The sequence below is a fragment of the Diprion similis genome, chromosome 2 (genome assembly GCF_021155765.1).
Source record: "Diprion similis isolate iyDipSimi1 chromosome 2, iyDipSimi1.1, whole genome shotgun sequence".
In the NCBI taxonomy this organism is placed as follows: domain Eukaryota; kingdom Metazoa; phylum Arthropoda; class Insecta; order Hymenoptera; family Diprionidae; genus Diprion; species Diprion similis.
This window is the reverse complement of record NC_060106.1, coordinates 1,138,115-1,159,394: the sequence shown is the minus strand read 5'-3', so window position 1 is coordinate 1,159,394 and position 21,280 is coordinate 1,138,115. Positions and strand designations below refer to the sequence as shown.

Sequence of the window (21,280 nt, the reverse complement as noted above, 5' to 3'; positions counted from 1 at the left end):
TTTTGCGATCATCCCTTCGTGCGGAATCAGTACGTGGTTGTGCTGTTCTCGAGAGAAGTCAGCACTGCCATTGGTTTTTTTTTTAAATTCGGGTTCCGAAAAATTTCAAAATTTCATGAGCCAGTAGCGGCTAATTAGCGGCGAATTTGAGTGCCTTTGAAATTTTTTTGCGATCATCCCTTCGTGCGGAATCAGTACGTGGTTGTGCTATCTTTTTGTGAAGTTAGCAGAGCCATCGATTTTTTCAAAAATTTGAAACACGGCAAAATAATTTCTTTCACGGCTAATTAGCGGCTAATTAACGGCAAATTATCCAAAAGATATGATTTCGATATTTGCAAATGGTTGTGCCAACTTAACGAACGTTATTTCACTAGATTTAACTTGTCTAGGAAATCACTGAATTTTTTATTCCAGCAGCGCGGAGCTTGCTTGAGACCATATATCGACTTGTTTAGTCGACACACATAACTTTCACTGTCACTTCCACTCTATCCATCCGAAATGACCAGGCCTTCAGGAATTTTCATGAAGATTTCCTCCTGTAAGTCCCCGTAGAGGAATGCCGTGCACACATCGAATTGTTTGAGTTCGTAGTCTTCTTCCGTGACCCTGGCCAGAAACATTCGTAGCGAATCATATCTAATGACTGGAGCAAATGTTTCTTTATAGTCGATCCCATATCGTTGAAGAAAGCCTTTGGCGCACAGTCTGGCCTTGTATTTGGGTTTTGTTTCAGTCTCATCTTTTACGAGTTTAAAAACCCATTTAGTATCAACGAGTATCATATTTTCAGTTCGCTTTACTATGGTCCACGTGTTGTTTTCTTTGTAAGCCTGTAGTTCAGCTTTTATTGCAATTACTCATTTTCTTTTGTTGAGTCCTTGAACGGCCTCACTGAATGCAGTGGGCGTTTCGTACTCCATAAGATCTACATCATACCTCCGTGGCATACGGAGCGTCTGGCTGTCTCGCAGTTGTCGCTGATCTGAATTTGGATCCTGTTGGTTTCTTCGCTGATCTTCCCTGCCTAGTGCAACAGCTGGTGCATATTGTGCATCGTCGTACTCTTCATCGTCTTTTTCAAGGATTTCGATGACCTCATTGTTGTTGTTTTCAACCACCTGTGAAACTGGCGTAGTTTTTGGCAGTATCAATGCTCCTTGTTTAGAATTATTTGTATCAGAGCTTACCTCGCTCAGATTCTCATCGAAAACAACGTCTCTAGATACGCTAACTTTCTTTGTAACAGGGTCGTAGAGACGATAGTTTGATGAGTTTCCTTGGTATCCCACCAAAAACATTTTCTTCGACTTGTCGTCAAGCTTCTTTCGTTGTTGCTTGGGCACATGCTTGTATGCTGCTGTTCCAAAAATACGCACGTGTCCCAGATTCGGTTTACTTCCAGTCCAGACTTCACACGGAGTCTTTATATCTTTCCGACTTGATTGCGTGGTGCGGTTCAATATATACTGTAACGGGCTTTTTACTTCACCCGGGGGAAAGCGGGGTCGGCACAGAGGCTCGTTTACAAAAATGGCGTTGACCAACACGGCAATAGAAAGATGGAAAAATAAAGATTGACGGCACTGCAGAACAGGTGTTGGGCGCCAGGCTCGAGAGAGCCGTAAGAGACTATACTCTTACCGAATTCGAAATCTACCGTCCAACAGCATTCGTTCACCGACTCGAACGGCGAACCAAACTCACCCCACCAAATCTCAAAGCGAAACTATAGCAGGGGCAAGCACAAACAACAACAGCCGACTAGCTAGCGGTGAGGGGAACGTGGGCGCGAAGGTGAAATAGTATAGATGATAATCGAATGATTATAGATGTAATTACCAGCATTTATTAAGAGGCAATGCCGTTACGGCAAGGCAGGAGGCAACAGGCAATAAAATATTTACACGGCAAGCGGTCTTATCGGTGGCGGTACGCTTCGATACAATTCAAAAATAAATAAAAATAAAACAAAATAGCATAAAATATAACACAGCAACAAAATTAAACAAGTCAATAGAACACGGAAAAATCAAGCCGTATAAGCTAGAAGCGACGAGCGGCAAGCGACCAGGGTAAGCGAATAATAAACGGCATAAAATCAGTAACAGTTCAATAACTCATGCGGCTACAGACTAGTGGTGAGGCAAGTTCGTTAACAATTTCAAAACTCGAAACAGGGCAGAACAATTCTAAAAAAAAAACAAGCTTGCTAACAATCTAACAGTTTCACAAACACGAGATAATCCTTCTTCGCTTTTTCTATATTCTCGGCACGGTAGCCTGTCGCTGCTTGACGGTGGTAGTTACGCTCGGCAACGACGGCACGGGCGCACACACTCACTCACAGATTCTCTCTCTCACACTCACGTACTTGGTACGCGGCCGGGAAGCGGCACGGTACACGATCTATTACAAAGTATACGCTACAATAAAGCGGCAAAAGATTACCGAATGAACAACCAGAATATCTTATCGTAATTATAACAAATCAAGGTAGCAATTAAAATCAGAAATACAATTGAATAGAAAAGCTTAGCTACCACGAGGCTCGCGGGCTTTCACACAAAATGGCCGAACAAAGCCGGCCGGCAACCTGTTGCAAAAGGAAAAATGGCCTGAGGCCGTTGAGAATCTACAGCCAGCGAGATTCGGGGTAACGTCAGCCTACCTTTTTACGGCGAACGGTTCCTCGCACGGCAATTATTCGGTTCAACTCTTCTTAAAGATATCGGCACCAAACTATTATATGAGCGAAGTGGTGAAGCTTGGAAAACTTTCAATTGATACACTACGATACACGGCGTGGCAATTAGCAGCGCAGCGCAAGGGAGAGTGAGGTGGCCGCCGGCCCTCGGCGATCGCGATCCCGCGGTGGCGCTACGGGAGGGGATGATAGGTAGATTGGCGAGAGACTGGCGGGAGCCTAGGCAGCCGGTCTGTTCGCCGCGCTGTGCTGCGGGTTGCGAGGGTGGTCTGGCGAAGGCGGAAATGTCCTCTCGGCGTCGGCGAGCCCAGGGGGAGACTGAGTCCGGTGCTTTGTGGGTGCCGGGTGGCAAAGCCGGTCTTATCGGAGGCTCAGGTGGAGGCAACTCGACCCCTGGGCGGCAGCGGCAGTATGTCCTTGGCGGCATCGAGGTCCGAGCAAGCAACAGCGCGACTACTGGGTCCGGGGCTTCGAACTCTACGCCGGTCGTCCTGTGGTCCCTCCGCGTTTCCCGCGACGGCAGCGCAGGGTGGTCGTTGGATGGCTGCGGCATTGGCGGCGGCAGTGGCGGTCACCTCAGAGAATGGGTTGGAGGAGTAACAAAAAGCATTAGCAACAATACATAAATCTTAAAGCTAACTCTGGTTGTTTATCGGCGGCACGGCAGGACTCTCCCCTGCTCTTTAAGAGCGCTTGACGCGGCCGCCTGGGAGTGGAGGTGCGGGTCGGTGACGGGCTGGTAGACCCGCCACGTCACAATACACAGCAGTGCTCACTGCCTCTGCCCAAAGATTTTTTGGGAGATTCCTCGCCCGCATCATCGTACGTGCACATTTGAAGATTGTTCTATTTGCTCTGTCCGCTTTACCATTCCTTTGCGGCGTAAAGGGGGCTGTGTTTTCCATGATGATACCAGGTTGACCGAGATATGCTTCAAATTGTCCATTTTTGTACTCGTCGCCATTATCGGGACGCACCACTTTCACACCAGAGCCGAACTTGTTTTCTACTATTTTTTCGTAGAGCTTAAATTTATCGAAAACTTCGTCCTTGTGTTGGACGAAATACACATAACAGAAACCAGACGCATCGTCTATGAACGTTACATAGTAGTTTGAGTGACCAAGTGACTCTACTTGTATTCTACCGCTCACATCTGTATGAACTACTTCTCCTGGCTTCGTGTCTCTTTCTTTTCGAATTTTTCTGAATGGTAGTACATATGCCTTCCCAAATTGACATGGTTCGCAAAAGAATTTGTCAACGTTCTTTATTTGAACGCCAGTGACGAGATTGTTTTTCACCATATCACACAGTGCTTGGCTACCGATATGTCCAAGTTCACTTCACTTGACACTTTGGGTACTAGCACTCTAAAACCCATGCAGTAAGTTGTATTTGTTTGTTTTTCGCCGATTGCTATCACCTCGTTTTTAAATCTGATTGTTACTTTTGAATCACCGAACTGAACAACATAACCTTTTTCGGTGCACATTCCTAACGAAAATAAATTTTTCTTTAGTGTTGGTACATACAGTACACCCTCTATTCTTGCTGCGCTCCATTCTTCGTCAACAAGTTTTTCAATTCTGATTGTTCCTACCCCTGCTACTGCGCACTCGCGATTGTTGCCAAGCACAACTTTGTCGCCCTCGCTCGGATAGAATTCTTCATACCACTCACGTCGGTACGTGACGTGCCTTGACGCGCCACTGTCGGTTACCCACGCCTCTTTGTTATCAGTCTCAGATAACTGTCGCACCTGTTCTACCGACGTAATCGCGCTCTGGTTTTCCGGTTGTCTCTTCGTTTCCGTTCCGTCTTTTGAAACCACGAACGCATATTCTCGCGAGCCACTGCCACCACGATCTCCTCGTTTTTTTGACGGACATTCCCGCGCAAATTGCCCTTTTTCGCGACACTTGTAGCATTCTACGTTCTTATTGAATGTCTGTTTCTTGAGATCCCAGGTATCAGCGAACTGTTTTTCGCATCACTGTGTTTGGTAGCAGCCAAAGCTTCTGTAGCGTTGCTTCCGTTGGCGAACCTCGCTTCATCACGAATGAGTCTGTCGGTTAGGTTCTCTATGGTCTGTCTAGCCTCTTCAACGTTGTCCCAAACTGTTTGAAAAGCGCCAAATCTTGGTGATAACGTAGCTAGAATCTTTGCCATGATAGTGTGTCCGACATCGCTTCTCCAATGTCCCTTAGCTGTGCTGTCAAGTTTTTGACTTTGGCCACGTGCTGCACCACGGTGTTCCCGGACGCCATTTTGTAATCGTAGAATTTTTGTATGAGGAACAGCTTATTCCCCGAGGATTTTTGCTCATGTACTTGGCACAAGATGTCCCACACAGCCTTGGCCGTGTCGCACGTTATAAGCGACTCAAGTTGTGAGGGTTCGATCGTCGTCGAAATCAGCACCATCGCTTTTGCGTTGTCCTTCCTCCACATTTCAGCAGTGTGCAAGTCTTGAACGCCGGCCGGTATCGCACGCGTTTCGTTCACAATGTCACTCACTCCCGCCGCCATAAATACGGCTCTCATTTGGAATTTCCAAGTGAGAAAGTTTGTGCCATCGAGTTTCTGCACCTGCCTCACAGATATTTCTTCAGACATCTTCTTCCTCTGTCTTCACTCGCGACCGTTTGAACTCGAGTCCTCGACTGCGCGTAACCTGCGCAAAAACTTCAACTCGGTTCGCCACGCGAGACGCACCCCTAGTAGCAGTAGTATGTTGGTTCTGGCTCACCGCGTGTGCGTGTGTCCGTATGAGGTGTGCGTGCGCCCGTGTGACCAGCCTAAGCTGACTTATCGTGGATATGTTGGTTCTGGCTCACCGCGTGTATGTCCGTGTGTGACCGCGGTTCTCAACCGTGGTTCTCAACCCGCGGTTCTCGATGTTTTACAATCGCGCGTGAGTGTGTTATCATCAGTGGGTGATTACCATCGGAGTGAGTGCAATGGTAAGTAGAACTCCCCTTCACGTCTGGCCAGCTGCCCAATTAAGACGCTGGGGCGGATTCAACTTCCGCATAAACCTGTCGCCCAAAATTACCTTGTTTTCGCAAAAAACTTACAATGTCGCTCGCTTAATACGCGCATAAACCTGTCGTTTTTCGCGATTTAGCTCATCCCAAAATAACGGTGTATACAATGTCACCTGGCCAGCCGCCTAATTTCGATGCATACACTCCCACCCGCCACAGCATTAACACCGTATAAAAGCAGTTCGCCAGCAAAAATCCTCAGTTCAAAAAATCTTTCATCATGTCAGACTTCCAACTGAACACCAATGTCGGGGTACTTGCGGCCCAACTCGACTAGACCGACGTTAGGCGGCTAACCTGCTAGCCCCTGCGACAACACTTTACCCAACAGTGGGCTCGAGTTCGTTGCGGCACCGTTAGTGCCATTTGTAAAAAAAATGTACCAGGATACATTCGTCTGCGATGTTTCGTCGTCCAGTGAGTATACACAACGCCCTAAAATCATCTACACTCGAAATCGCTAACAAAACATCACTTTTTGCAGCGCCAACATAGCACACTTCGACAACAATGTGCTGTTCAATATATCGTTCGTGAAACCCGACTCGTTCACGTGTCGAGTTTGTGGTGATAGCCTATTTGAAACAACCCGGTCAACAGAGGGTTGTACCAAGTGTGATGAAGTCATGGTTCATCTTAAGCATGTTGTTAAAAGCATTAATTTTTACTTTTAATCCAACGTAGGCACACGCCCCCAACACCGCACTCGCACATTCCCCTGAAAATATAATTTCTGCAATATCATTTCCGCCGTAAGCTCAAAGGTCATCAATTTCCGCCTCCTAATAGTCGATTACCCCGACATTAATTTCCAGCAAAAATACAGGTTTTTAATCAGTCATTTATATGCTCAGCTTTCTTATCCAAAAGAATTTCATTGTGTGCAAAACATCCTCACGTGAGTTATTGACAACAGCCATCATTGTTTCATACTCCCACCACCATTTTCCCTGGTATATAAAAAACTTCATCATACACCACCTGAAGTCACAATCACTCCGCAAGCTGAACGATCTCCACGCAAGCTGAACGATCTACACGCAATGGCTGAACTGCAAGAATTGGTAGATATACACCGCGCCGTTGGCGTTGATCGCATCCTAACCCATGAATTATTTTTCACAGACAAACTTACTCGACGAGCCACCCACCACATCGAACAACTCATTTTTTGGAGACTTTGGTTTGAGTCAGCTGCTACCCGAATGGGATGTATTACCGGAGAACGAGCAGAAGACTGGTATTCCCGAATCCATCAAACTACTTACCGACACACATTCCTGTTCTCTCAACAATGATGTCGGCAACGGTGAGGTAACCGTCCCAATTGAAATCTACAATACCAAGGATATTCTACGAACTGATAAGACTGACTGGTGGCGAACCGCTCTGTCCAACATGCAGTTCACAACCAACCGAAGCTCTCCCGAATATCAGCTTTTGGGTGACCTGACTGCGAAAGTCATCTCCCGAATCCGCAAACTCCCCGGCAGCAAACCTGAACGTAAACGCCGAACCACTCAAAAAAACAAATTTAAACCTTATTGATAATAATGTATTGATTGAATAAAAAAACTTTGTTAAAATATAATCGATTTTTTTGTTTTTCAAGTATACATTTATTTCATTATTTGAAATTACTCTTGTCCTGATTTTCATTGTACCACATCCTCCTCAAGTTGCCGTAAGTTGTAAAACCATCAGTCGACCGGAATCCATGATGATTATGCGTAAGATACTTCACTTGATGCCGCAATTCATTCGGCAACAGGTTCCAGGCGTACGGATCTCGAAATATGTAATGGCTCATAGTCTTTGCTACGTTCTCACAAAATGCGACTTCTTTTACCACGAATTTATTCCCAACGCCGATAAATCCCTGCACGTCCACGAACATGAAATCGATTACAGCAATTTTCGAACGACGTTCGTTAGAGGTGTGTACTCGACGATTCGATCGTGCAGTATGAGACAATATGCAGCCATGCAATCCTCTATATCCGTTTCGCTCTCAAATTCTATTCGTATGTCCACTGAAGCACTTTTTATAGATTCATTTTGTCGCGAACAATCTATCACTATTATTGGCTCATCCTTGATGTATGTTTGCATATCCAGAATCGGTCTATTCTCAGTTCCATAATACGAATTCTGGAACTTAGCATACATATTGTAGAGCAGAGCGAATTGTTCATTTTTATAGCTTACGTTTAGATTATCATATGGATATAAATCGCTGTTCAGAAACATCTTAACGTTGCGTAAATTCCAATGATCGAAATAACTCGCGTGATTCTTCACGTTTTCCTTTCGATTTCTTTGCAACGCAAATATCACATATCTTGGTTTTTCCAGTTGCGTTGCTATTTTGATGGGCCAAACTTGCATTTTCGATTTCGGTAAATTGGGATATTCGTGCAACGACCAAGATCTGAAGCACATCTGTATCGGTTGATTTTTCTCCAATATTCTTAATAGCGACAGCTTTACAACATCAGAGGCATCACATGTGGTATTCTCCATTGTAATTTTGTTATTTCCAAACGCATGTCTTCCGCTGCAGCGCCAGTTTTGTAGCAATTTTTATCGGTTCTGCTTCGTATGAGAATGAGCTCGTCTCGAGCGTTGGCAACAATTTTCTTATAATCTTCTGCGAAACCCAGCACGGTATTCAACGGAATACACAGGCTGAAATCACCCGGGAGGTAGTTGCTTTTATATACGCCATCCTTCCATCCAAATATTATCATGGCATTTTTCTTACTCTGATCCAGCGAAATATAATCTTTCAACGTTGATGTTATTCCAACTTTCTTACAACGATCAATTTCCACACCATTTAATTCGTAGCGTATTTCATCGAAGAAAAAACACGAAAAGTTTTTTTCCAGCTCGGAATCAATTTGATCATTTCTCGCATCCGCAACAATTTTGAAAGATTTCCTCTGGATGTAGATGAAACTCTCACTCGGCAGCACGCACAAATCCTGCTGTTGTATTAAAATTCGTATCTCGTCGTTATTGTTGTAGGAGGAATTTGCATACGGATTATGTGCATGCACGATCGCCTGGTTGATGCTGTTGTCGTGTTGTAGACCGGCGATGCATCGATTCTCAGGATGTTGGACATCATTTTCAAAGTTTAAACCCCAGCGAAATTAAAATCTTTTTGCTTTTCGAAGTAAGCAAGCGTTCGGAATTTAGTGACCCTTTTGTATCCCCCGGCGATTCAGTGCTGACTGAAACAGTGCTGGATGCTTGATTATATGCGTTGTTGTATGTGAGCATTTTCAATCTTCTTTCAAGTGAAGCCTTATAGTGATTTCTTCCTCTCTGAAATTGACCGGTGCTCCGCTCTGGTCAACTATACTCAGCGTTATGTTGTCGATCACGCGAACACTCACCGGCATGTAGATGATGCTCCGCGGCGATTCCGAAATTTTATAACCTGGTGGAACGCATGGCGAAAATTCGTGTATCGTGTGAGCCTGCGAACTATTGCTGAATGCGTCATATGTTACGCTACACTCCACTTTAATGGAATTACCTTTAGATATCTTTATCAGGTTTGTCGACTCGTGCCATTCCCCCGCTTCACGTATCTCGCCATCATCAAACCCTAACAATGGCGCTATCGAGTTATCATTCAAGAAATCAAGGTCCGATTCACACCTTTCCGATTTAAGTGTATTATTGTTGGCTCGAATTATTATGTGTGGTCCTTCAACCGCCTTTTTACCAGTGCTACCATTTTGCGAAACATCAACCACGTATTCCACATGTTTTTGCAGATATTTGTTTACATCCTTAATGGTATACGACCCCGTCGGTATGGTAATTCGATGATCGTAATTATAACCCAAACTGTTGCATGTTTCGTCAACGTTGGGTATTGAATTGTATGAGTAAAACGTGACTAGCCCTATTGAATACGATTTGCGGTGATTGAGAATTATTGGTGGAAAGTAATTTGCACTCAGGGTCGATGTATTACCCGTTAACGTCAAGGTTATAGACATTGTTCCTTCACTGCGAGGAATTTCAGACACAACTCTCCGCAATTGGATGCGTTGTCAGGCTGATGCCTGTCATGATTGTACCAGATAACATTCCTTCTACCGAAGTATCGCACAACTTTATTTGGTGGTGGTAAATTGCCGAAACTGTCGTAATAATACACGTTGTGTTCAATTTTTTTATAAGCCACCCAATGTGTCCCCACTCCCGGATCACTGTCTCAATTTATAATTCCGCTCTCGCGAACTCTGATTTGTTTCGGTAAATTGTTCCGCATGAATATACCCCTGAAATCTGATATTTTCATCATTTTGGCAAATTTCGACAGTTCACGGTCTCTAGTAACTCCTCGCGGAAGTTTGACGTTTTGGAGTTTATTTTTAGCTTGTTTGTTAATTTCAAGAATAGCCCCCATCCTTTCTTGTAAGGTGCTAAATGAAGCCCCCTGCCACGTCCACCCAACGCGATAGCCTCCATTATCTTATTGTGACGTTCGTTTTCTTCCAACTTTTTCGCCGCGCTCGATGCGTTGTTCACCGCTTTAGCAATGCCGGCCGCCCCACCTGCCAACGATCCCGCGGCTGATAACCCCACGAATATAGGTATTAATAGCGGTAGAAAACCACCATGCTTTGCCACCTTCAACACTCTGGGCAATTTAACATTCTTTTTATCCGCTTCGACTGCCTGTTTCGCTGCTTCAAGTGCTATGCGTATCGCACTGCCTTTGTCCGTCGGTTTAAACTTTTTCACCGCCTGACGTGCAGATGTTATAGCAGCACGTACCGAGGGTTTTCTTATACCGATACCAAGTTTGACTTTAGCACGCATGGTTTTGTTAACGGCCCAACCTGCTGCACGTTCTGTCTACTTTGCTTCCTTGTCACGACTGCGTTGCAACGCTGCCTGAGCCAACCTTTTATCAGCCTCGTGTCTCAATTTTGGATCTTTACTCTTCGCATAGGCAATATCATGTTCTCGACAGGCTTTGTCCAACAAATTAACTCTCGTTTGACCGCTGGCAAGACGCTGCTGCAAACGTGTTCCAGGACCGCAGAACTCATAACCCGATAGATGTAGCTCAATGGGCAAATTATTGATTGCAGTATTTAACATCCCTCGTCCTCTGGGGGCATGTGTGCTATCAAGCGTCCGAAAAACAACTGATCAGTATGTATTCACCCACTGAGACTCATGCAACAACATGAAATTTATAAAACAGTCAGTTACTCTACCAATCGAAAATTTGGACAACGACGTGCAACATGTGCCAAAAATTAATCGCCACGGTAAACTATTAGCGACATCTGTAAGAAGTATTATTTGCGGGCCTTCGAATTGTGGAAAGTCCAACGTAGTTATCAGCCTTCTCATCAATCCCAACGGATCACGTTTCCAGAATGTATACATATATTCCAAGTCTTTGGCACAGCCAAAATATAAATATTTACGCGAGGTGTTGATTCGTGTACCGGGTGTGTCTTATCTTACCTATTCCAACAATTGTGACGTAATTCCGGTGGAGCATTCCAAGCCGAACACGATTTCCGCTTTTGATGATATTGCCTGTGATAAGCAGGACGTAGTTAGGGAATATTTCTGCATGGGTCGCCATAAATGTGTTGATTGTTTCTATCTGTGTCAAACATATACAAGAATCCCCAAACATCTGATTCGTGACAACGCAAACTTCATAATTCTTTTCAAACGAGACGCTAAGAACTTGCGGCATGTATTCGATGATCATGTGAATACAGATATGAAGTATGCTGAATTTGAAAAATTATGCTCCATCTGCTGGCGTTCGAAGTATGGATTTCTTACGATCGATAAAGATAGTCCTATGAAGTCCGGCCGATATCGCAGAGGGTTCGATGAATTTATCATAAAAACGTGATGTAACCCACCTGAGGTTACAGTGTTACGTCTTAATGTGCACCTATAACATCTTTCAGTATGCTGAAGACATCGAAATCTGAGACTGATATTAAGCGCAAGATAGTGGAAGCAAGCGATGCGGTGAGGAAGAAATATCGAGCATTGAAAACTGATCGCATAGCCGACAGCGAAGCGATGGAGAGAACTTTTGAACCGATTGTTGAGCCGCTGACTGCCATAGCAAAGGCATCTGAGTTCAAAGCGGATGCTATAAAGCCTGAAGTGTTTGCTGAAAATGATGATGATGAATTGGATAATAGTATGGCTTGAGACTATTACAAACAGACTCCAAACTCCGAATATCGCATACGAAAACCGACTCAATCGCTTGTTAGGAAAGTGTTTCAACGCAGAGGGGGCCTGGAGAAATCTACACCTAATACACGCGAAAGCAGCGGTAATAAAGATGACGCGAACGTTACGATTGAGCGAACTATTCCCGTCTTGCATGAAACGGTTTACACTACGCCAGTCACCGAATCTCATGTGGAATCGCCGCGGTCGGCGTTGATGGAGCAGATGGCTGACCCTGATACTTCAATGCACATGGAACGCGCGTTCCAAAAAAACTGGCACTTTGGCCAAGAATTATATAATGAATTCAATTCGCGATACGGAAAATACAATGGATTCGGTTTACGGAATTAGATTTGTGAACAATGATGGGGTCGCTGGTTTCATGATTGGTGACTCACCGATTGAATTTGAGCTAGATAATTTTCACGTTGAAAACATGCGATTCAAAACAACTCCAGGTATATTGGAACTCATGTTCAAGGAAATCCCCGACGAAGATATTCACACGGATGATGATCTTCGTAAATATCGCGACATCATAGATTCGATAAATGCCCACAAAAGAGGCTATCTAAAAACTGGTCAAGTATGTGGGAATAAATCCTTCAAATATCGGAACATTATACGCAAGCTATTTCCGAGTCGCTCGGCACTCGGTGAGGGTCTCAACACCAGTAAACATATCGTACAAAAGAATTCTCGAGTAGAGTATACATATTGGGATGATCCAGACGAGTTGGTGGACAAGTTGTGGTCATGGAGTCATTCCGAGGCTGCCGGTAACACGGCTCACACGAATGAGATTATCTCAATAGTGGAGGAATTACACAAAGCTAATATTATTGTTTGAAGAATGAGTGGGGAGAAAATACAGCTGGTTAGAGAGCTACATGCACCGGCTCGTCGTAACTTTAAGCGTCGACGAGTGATCGTGAAAGGCTTTGATGACTTGTGGCAAGCGGATTTGGTCGAAATGCGGCAGTATGCGAAAATAAATAAAAATTTCAATTACATTCTGACGGTCATTGACGTGTTATCCAAATTTGCGTGGGCTGTGGCATTGGAAAATAAGAGTGCTCAATCGGTTGTCGACGGATTTAAAGAAGTTCTTCAAAGCGGCCGTTCACCTAAGAATCTTCAGTCGGACGACGGTAAAGAATTTTTCAATGTCGAATTCAAAAAGTTAATGAAAAAGCACAACATCAACCAATACTCGACCTACAACGCTATGAAGGCATCGGTCATACACATAACATGTGGTGATCATTCAGTCTGATCGGATCATAATAATGAATTGATAATATACAGCAGTGGGTGACGGAATACAATAAGAGCAAACATCGTACCACGGGTATGGCGCCGATAAAAGTGAATCGTAAAAATGCAAACCAGCTACTCGCAACAGTCTACAGCAACGTTAAACAAGTTAAGCCGGCAAAATATCAAGTCGGAGATTTCGTAAGAGTCAGCAAGTACAAGACGATATTCGCGAAACGTTACACATAAATTGGTCGACCGAAATTTTCAAGATTCAAAAAGTACAAAACACAAATCCGCGAACTTATCTTCTGATAGATCAGCAGTCAAACCCAATCCGGGGGGGTTTCTATGAACAATAACCGCATTCCCTGAAATATCCCGACATATATTTAGTGGAGAAAGTTTTGCAGAGGAAAGGTGATAAGGTGTTCGTGAAGTGGTTGGGTCTGGATAAATCACATCATTCTTGGATAAATAAAGACAATGCATTGCAGTCGTTTTATTCACACCGTATTTATATTTTTGTTAAATAAATATTATTTTCTATACAGATGGTGTAATTTTTAAATGCCCCCAGGGTAACGTGTCTGTACTATCAGGTATTAAATATCGCTTATCATCGTGATGGCTTAAGGCAAGTTTCAATTGTTGAATTGAATACACTTTATGCAGATTTGAGCGAATGGTTCGCTGCGTTTTTATAATACTCTCGTGCTGGTTAAGGCAGTCGAGATAATTTTCGAAAGTTATTTGATTGTTCAATACATCATTTTTGACACCTTTTGCTCTCTTCACGATCTTATAATCATCCATTCGCGTCGCATACATTTTGGATCGCAATCTAACAAATTCAGTCATCATTTCGCCGTTTTTCTCATCCTTTATTAGTCCTACAACTTTTTTGTTGACCTGGGGAATTTTATGAATATTATCCGCAGGATAATCCCTGGTGTCGAATCTGTTCATATTGTCTCGAATGAATTCATAAACGTCACGAGATTTTATTTCATAAATAAGACTATCCGTATCGGTATACACTAACTTACAATTTGATTTTGACTTTGGTCACATAAAAGAATAGTGAAAGTCGTAGACACAAATTTTTTATAAATTTAGAATGGCCATTCCGGCGTAAATTGGCTTGTTAAATATTACTCCGAGCCTGTTCAACTGTATCGCAACGAAATTTTCATCGAATATAGTCCGACTGTGGAAATTCGGTCGCGATATCAGTGCTTTGGCACCGCAACGTCCATGCCATTTTTACGCTAACTTGACGTCGGAATATTTACGAACATTTTCCATCGTTTTACCAAATACCGCGTTGTTCATCAGTTTGTATAGGTTCTGTTCGAATTTGTTGGCACTTTTGGCTCTTAACGCCGTGTTCAAATCAATATAACTCTTCAACCATGCTGATTGTTTGAATTTCAATATTCTATGAATTTTACGCAATATCAAACCGTTTTTCACACACTGTTGCAAATTACGATAATGTATAACATAACGTGTCTTGTTCTGCAACGTAGCTAAAAGTTTCGGAGTTTTCCCACCGGGGGGTTTTTGATGATTTGGACAAAAGGGTAAATCTTTATGTAATACGTGAACATTGGTGGGGTATTCTAAATCTACCTCCAATATGTATCCATCATCAGACTCTTCGCCAACGCGCATGAAATCAAAATCATGTACTCGATCCGCCCATTTAAAATTTCTACAAGGCAGGTACTGAGACATCGTCCAACCATACAAATTATTAACGTCTAAGTAGAGCAATGATTTGGTTTCCAACTGCGGATTGTAATCTGCCATACATTTATTATTCGCTATACTATGTCGATTCGAGCATTGACTCAATCCTCCACGCAAGCCTCCTTTAACGAACAGCAGCATATCAATATCCGTGAGCAATTCCAGCTGAATTTTCGTGTGGAAAAGCAGGCAATCCCACGTAAAACCGGGTAAGGTACAATAGTGTGCCGGATCGAGCTTATATATTCTGAGGCAATTATCGCGGAAATTTCGAAAGACGTCTGCGAGGAGCATGGACGTCGACTTTCAGATACAAATCACTATACTCGCCCAATGTTGTGATATTAAAACTGTGCCAAACGTTCTGTGCATGAGCGTAGTCTTCGTCTTTAATATGCTGGTCGTTCAATACGTTATAAAATGATTTTTTCGAGGGTAGCCAGCGTTTGTTCAGTCGGTCGGCTTCGGTCACGTAATCATACGGAAATATCCCTTTGCGGGTTAGAAGATTGAATTCCAAATCTGTGGCGTTGGGGAATTGACATTTCAAATTCGTTAAATCATTGTGTCGCAGGTAAGAACTTAGTTCAGCTAAACTCGAACTCATATGTCGATGAGAATCGATGAATTGAAGTCTTACGGCGAGGCTGTAAAACGTCTGGGTGAATGCTATGTACTTTTCTTTGGTAATTGGTAGAACACTGAGCGAGGATGATTTAATATTAGCCAATTCACCGATTATGAAGTGCGCTTCGTAACCACTCAAGTTGTAGAATACAACGGGGACGGTGCGATTGAGTTTGTAATTCAGATTACAATTTGAATGTGCAGGCCCGCGATATAGTCTTGTAACATGGCAATGATCCTTCACGCGATCATTCAGATGCGCAAATTTTAGCTCGCAAATGTGACAAACTTCAGCGTCTTCGAATTCAGTCTGTTGTTGATTCAACAATTGATACATCGGTTTCTTTTGATTAAAGTATTCGGCTACCCTGACTGCGATTCCGTGTAATTGATGGGCTAACCATTTCTGGCAATCGACACCTCGATAGGAATTGTAGTATAATAGCGACTCATCGTGACTACATTTAAAATAATAACCTACGCTGTAAGGTACATGTTTCTGATATATCTTTGTATGCGATGATTCAGAGGACTGTGAGGAATTCTCCAACGAACACTTAAAATCTGCGTAAACTATGCATTGTACTTGCATTTTGTTCGAGTAATTCTCAAACTTTAACCACTTGTTGGACTGTTCTGGAAGCGTGAGTTTACAAGGTTTATCGGGACTGCAATCAAGCCTGTGCGCGAGCAATTTTGCTTCGGAGTAGAAAAAATGTAAACATCGATTACAAACATGGATTGCATTCGTACGTGCATTCAATTGATGATTGACTAGTCGCGTTTGATTATTGAGTTTTTCAAATTTCGGAATATCGTTTAATTTTGTGGGGAATTTGATGCCAGTGAAATTGAATACTTGATTGTAATGGGGGTAGGAAGTTACTCGATTGGCGTTTTTTGCAGCAGGATGTCGAGCGGATACGCAAGCCCAAGCAAAACAAGCGTTATCGGCATTTTGAACATTAACCACGGATTTTTTAACCTTAATATCGCTCGGCAAGTCTATCCACATCAAACCTACTAACGGCTTATACTTGTTAATGTTAACTAATAAATTATTTATACTGATCAAGGCCCAGCCACTATCACACTCCTGAAATTCTTCGATTTGAGCCAATAGAGGTGATGCAACATACTCTTCGTATCATTCCGCCAGATTCGAGGTTGTTTGAAGAGTGGCGTTCTTCGTATGGAGGAATTTTGTTTCGGTTTTGATATCTAGGACAAAAGTTGCAGATAGCGTGGTGTTGACTTTCAGATGGTGATGCTGGCGAAGCAATGTGTTGAGTTTCTCGAAAATAATGGTGTATGCAGCTGTGAAGAATAGTTTTAGATCGCTGATTCGAAAGTTGGTGATTACCCCGGTGATCAAACGGTTCTCGAACGCAGATTCCAAATCATCCCATTGAATGGCTGGAGCGTCGTGTGAGCCACCTCGAATTGAAGGGTTTAACACAGCACGTCGAGACGTTAATTTAACAATGAGAGTCTGAATCTTTCGTTCATCGACAAAACTGGTGGTTCGATCCCTGTACAAGTCATTCAGGGTTTTCAGAAGTTTCAAACTAATAGTGTTCCACTGCGAGGCGAGATCTTCGTTGGAGTCCGTGGTCAGTTGCTGGTATGCAATGTCTAATTTATCGATTGCAGCATGAAACTTGTCGAACCGGTTCGCCATTGTGCCTCAAAAAAACTGTTGCGAAAATTATATGAACAGCACTCGTGATTCAATGTACGATTTAACTCGCAGCTACTCTTCACGCAAAGTATTAGCAATTATGCTATAGTTCTCATTAGCAGCTCTAACGTAGATATATTCATCGACTAGGGAGAGATCCTGGTGAAAAAAGTATATTGGTTCCCACTCGATGTCTTCGAATTTGAATATCACTGATGATTGTAATGGGATGCGTGGTTTGCAACGAGCTGGCTCGTCAGATTGCGTGAGCAGGGAAATGTGATACTTGTGGCAGTATTGAGGAAAATCAATCAAGCACGTTGATTTGAACTATGCAGTTCCTAGGGATCGTGGTCTGTTTGATTGGTCACGTATGACTTGCTTATAGCACTGTTGGCACACGCTCAGAAAAATTGCCGGATGAAAGAATCGTTCATCACCTTGGTATATATCGCAAGCGTAGAACTGATATGCGACGAACTTGTAGTAATACATTGTGAGGATGCGAGATAGCAGTGCGGCATTTTATATTGTGGTGAGGAGTAGATGGAAAGCCTTCTAGCGGTAGCAGAATCGTTGTATAAGTGCTGACTGCTTAACAATGTATTAACATGGGTGATCTTTGGAATGGCGAGGGTTAAGCGAATGCGGTATAGAACGGTATAAGAACGTCGTTGCGAAAAAATACTGCTAGATAGGTTATCATGGTGGAACAAAATACGAGCAATTATGAGTCCGAGGATGAGCGATGCAGCAGACATGTGCTTGTAAGAACGGTAGAAATCGTTGCGCTTACGAAGCGAATGAAGAGAGTTTACCTGGTGACTGCTAGGTACGAGACTGATGAACAGCTGTTATGACTAGGATGTGCTGATGCTCATGATACACCGGTAGAGGATGGATTGGCATTTATACGTCATCCGACTTGTAGCAGCGCTGAAGATGCATCAAGTTGGCCAAATCAACCGCAGAATTGCGGATTGTGTAAGGATAGTTTGGATTTGATGATATCAAGCAGTATATGTCTATATTGCACATCGAAATAAAGAATTATTGTAACACTATATAGTTTTTATTAATTTTTCACACGGGCTACAAGTTATTGAGCGGTAAAAACAATCCGTCGAACGTCGTAGTGGGTGATGTCGGGTCCTCTGTTGAATTGTTACAATCTAGATTAAAATGATTCGTAAGTTTTTGTAATGAGCGTATAATAAACTTGAGTTTCATGTCGATTTTGATCATGGCGAGAGTTTGAAAGTAGCAGTCGATGGTGAAAGGTTTTGCGACTGACTCTGAAAAAATAAGATTGGTACGGTGTCAAAATTTTTTCATATAACTTTTTGCACTGACTAGTGGATAATTATGACTTACTGGCGGTTTTGGCGGCTGCGTTAATGATCGGGGCAGTGTCGTTGGGCACTGTGCTGATTGTGGAAGCGGTGGTTGTTGATGTTACAGTTTCGGCTAAAACGACAATAGCTTACATTACGCAAAAAAACATGGTAAAAGACTTGCATGGGCTAAAGATTGAGAATATTCACATCGTGAGGTGGTCGCGATGGTCTTTGTGGGTGGGTTGTGGTGTAGAATTCCGTGGTCAGAACCATAATGTTCTGTGGAGGGTAATAAAAAAATGTTTGAAGGTGTACACAAAAAAAGTTTTAAAGAGAGGAAGTAGATAAGATATGAGAGTTCTGGAACACAATGGCGGCGTTTTGAGGGGGGGTTCCCCCCATTGCTACGGGCCGGCCGGGCCGGCTCCAGCGGCGCGCGCGGGGGGGGGGGGGGGTCCGCGAGGGGTGCGCGAGGGGTCCGCGGGGGGGGGGGGGGGGGCAAAATCCTGTCGGGTCTTGTTCGACGGTGGGAAGCTCTAAGTTAGATAACGCTAGACCACTTGAGAAAAATTCCTGGAAATGCAGCCTTTCAGCTCATGCCGATAATGAATGCAGTGGGTGGTAATGTAAATAAATCTGTACATACTAAATTTTATCATAAATGCCGGATGCAGCTGTTGAAATAAATCTGTAACACATAAAAGGTTCTTCAAAAATTATTAAAAAATGCCAGATGTCGGTTACGGGAGGATGGAGAGCGGGGGCGGTGCATAAAAACGGTTACGGGACGATGGTGGGAGGAGCAAGTCAATTTCAAAATAACAATTAGATACACTGAACAGATGTTTTTATTTATCCTCAATTACATTTAGCTTTGCAGCTTCTATATAATAATTGATCCTATTATTAATAATTTCAACAATTAACCTTATACATATTATTTTCTACATTCTTACATTTAACATATTACTCTAACAATTGGCTTATACTAATTTCTTCACCGTGCCACTAATCGGACTGTACTCAACGACCCTATCGTGCAAGATCATACAGTAGGCTGCGGTGTTTCGAGGAAATTCTACGCTTGCTTCAAATTCCAGCCGGATGTCCACCGGTCCGGTTTTCAACGATTCATTTTGTTTTAAGCAATCGATGACGATCAGAGGCGCGCGTTTTATAAATTCACTTTTCGAGAGCAGAGGTTCGGCTTCCTTGTTGTAGTAGGATGTTTGAAACTGGACATACATATCGTACAGAATGGGGTATTGATTATTGGAAATATCTAGATTCAAATTCCCATAGGGGTAACACTGTGAGTTGAGAAAGAGTTTCACATCTCTTATTCTACAATGATCGAATTCGCTAGCATTTTTCAATGCCTCGTTTTTCCTTGCAGTTTGGAATCCCATTATGACGTATCTAGGCTTCTCCAGCTGTGTCGATGTCTTGACCGCCCAGACATGCCGCGTCGTTGATGGCAGCATCGGATACACGTATGTTTCCCAAGAACGAAAACTCATGGGAATGGCCGAGTCCTTGGCGATGTAGTTGAGTAGCTGGATTTTCGGCTTGTCGGCTAGTTTGATGTAGGGCAGCAGCCACTCGACTTTTTTGAGGGTAATTTTAAACTTCTCGGTAGTGTTTGTCTGAAGTACAGCATTTAAATCGGTGTTGGTGCGTGTGAGAATCAACTTATGTTTGGCATTAACGACGACTCCGCAATAATCCTCGGCGAATCCCAGCAGATAACGCAGCGGTATAACGACATCAAAATTTCCAGCACCATCGGCCAGGTTGATATCGGCAACGCTCAGCCAACCGGTGTTCTCCAAGCCGTGCTGTTGCCCTGGGGTGAGGGATAAGTATGCCTTCATGATGCTGGTGATGCCCACATTTTTATTTCGATCAATTTCTACACCGTTCAACTCGTACCGAATTTCCTCAAACATATGGCAAACAGCCATGCTGACCAATTTTGTAGCGGCCACCATGGAATAATCTTCTTTTGTAACTTTCCCGTGAATGTGCAGGGAGCTTTTTTCCGGTAGCACGCACTCGTTCTGATTTTGAACGGAAATTCGAATTTCATCGTTATTCCCAAAGGTCGATGATGCAAATGGCTGGTGAGCGTGAACCTCAGAGTGTGCGATCGATTCGTCGAATGTTACGGGTTTCTGTATTCTTATTATTATCTCCATGGTAACACGCACAGGATGCAGCGAACACGAATTTTTATTTTCCAAAATTTCCACGTAATCGAAGACCTAGACTCTGGAGAAACCGAGCGTTCAGAGGTGTCAGCTTCGTCAATGGTGCCGGACGACTGATGATATTTGGCCATGACGTCTCGCTTTTATAACTTTTGCCTGACTTTTTCGTCTCAAATACAATCCCCATTATTCCACCGATTTTACATGTAAGCGTACAGTTATCGTCTCTCCGCGAAAATTAACCAACTCGTCGTCTTGATCGACTATCCGCAGCTGTATATTCTGTATCGACTGTACGGCGATTGGGAGGTAAATGATGTTGGCGGGAACTTCAACAATCTTATATCCAGATGGGACGGTGGGGAAAAATTCGTGAATCGTGTGAGCCTGACGTCCGTTTAT

The 21,280-nt window shown here is 43.3% G+C and overlaps 4 protein-coding genes across 4 annotated transcripts; 1 reads left to right on the top strand and 3 right to left on the bottom strand.

Annotated features, from left to right (window-relative positions):
* Positions 1-7,664: 7,664 nt before the first annotated feature.
* On the bottom strand, positions 7,665-8,201 carry LOC124416184. The gene has a single exon (XM_046897108.1). The coding sequence runs from the start codon at positions 8,199-8,201 to the stop codon at positions 7,665-7,667; it is 537 nt and encodes a 178-aa protein (XP_046753064.1).
* A 44-nt stretch (positions 8,202-8,245) lies between these two features.
* Positions 8,246-9,047, bottom strand: LOC124416183. The gene is made up of 3 exons (XM_046897107.1): positions 9,000-9,047; positions 8,687-8,872; positions 8,246-8,572 (listed from the first exon to the last, which is right to left on the bottom strand). The coding sequence occupies exons 1-3, from the start codon at positions 9,045-9,047 to the stop codon at positions 8,246-8,248; spliced, it is 561 nt and encodes a 186-aa protein (XP_046753063.1).
* Positions 9,048-12,864: 3,817 nt separating this feature from the next.
* Positions 12,865-13,630, top strand: LOC124416182. Its single transcript, XM_046897106.1, has 3 exons — positions 12,865-13,281; positions 13,323-13,469; positions 13,541-13,630. Exons 1-3 carry the CDS (start codon positions 12,865-12,867, stop codon positions 13,628-13,630), a joined length of 654 nt encoding a protein of 217 aa, XP_046753062.1.
* A 6,021-nt stretch (positions 13,631-19,651) lies between these two features.
* LOC124416181 lies at positions 19,652-20,866 on the bottom strand. The gene has a single exon (XM_046897105.1). It carries the CDS (start codon positions 20,864-20,866, stop codon positions 19,652-19,654), a length of 1,215 nt encoding a protein of 404 aa, XP_046753061.1.
* Positions 20,867-21,280: the final 414 nt, after the last annotated feature.

Coding starts and splice junctions, on each gene's coding strand:
- LOC124416184 (XM_046897108.1), bottom strand. CDS start 8,201: ATGTGCTTCAGATCTTGGTCGTTGCACGAATATCCCAATTTACCGAAA.
- LOC124416183 (XM_046897107.1), bottom strand. CDS start 9,047: ATGCTCACATACAACAACGCATATAATCAAGCATCCAGCACTGTTTCA. Junction 8,873..8,999: donor AAGCATCCAGCACTGTTTCA/GTCAGCACTGAA, acceptor CAACATCCTGAG/AATCGATGCATCGCCGGTCT. Junction 8,573..8,686: donor AGAGGAAATCTTTCAAAATT/GTTGCGGATGCG, acceptor GATCGTTGTAAG/AAAGTTGGAATAACATCAAC.
- LOC124416182 (XM_046897106.1), top strand. CDS start 12,865: ATGAGTGGGGAGAAAATACAGCTGGTTAGAGAGCTACATGCACCGGCT. Junction 13,282..13,322: donor TAACATGTGGTGATCATTCA/GTCTGATCGGAT, acceptor AATATACAGCAG/TGGGTGACGGAATACAATAA. Junction 13,470..13,540: donor AATATCAAGTCGGAGATTTC/GTAAGAGTCAGC, acceptor GAAATTTTCAAG/ATTCAAAAAGTACAAAACAC.
- LOC124416181 (XM_046897105.1), bottom strand. CDS start 20,866: ATGGAGATAATAATAAGAATACAGAAACCCGTAACATTCGACGAATCG.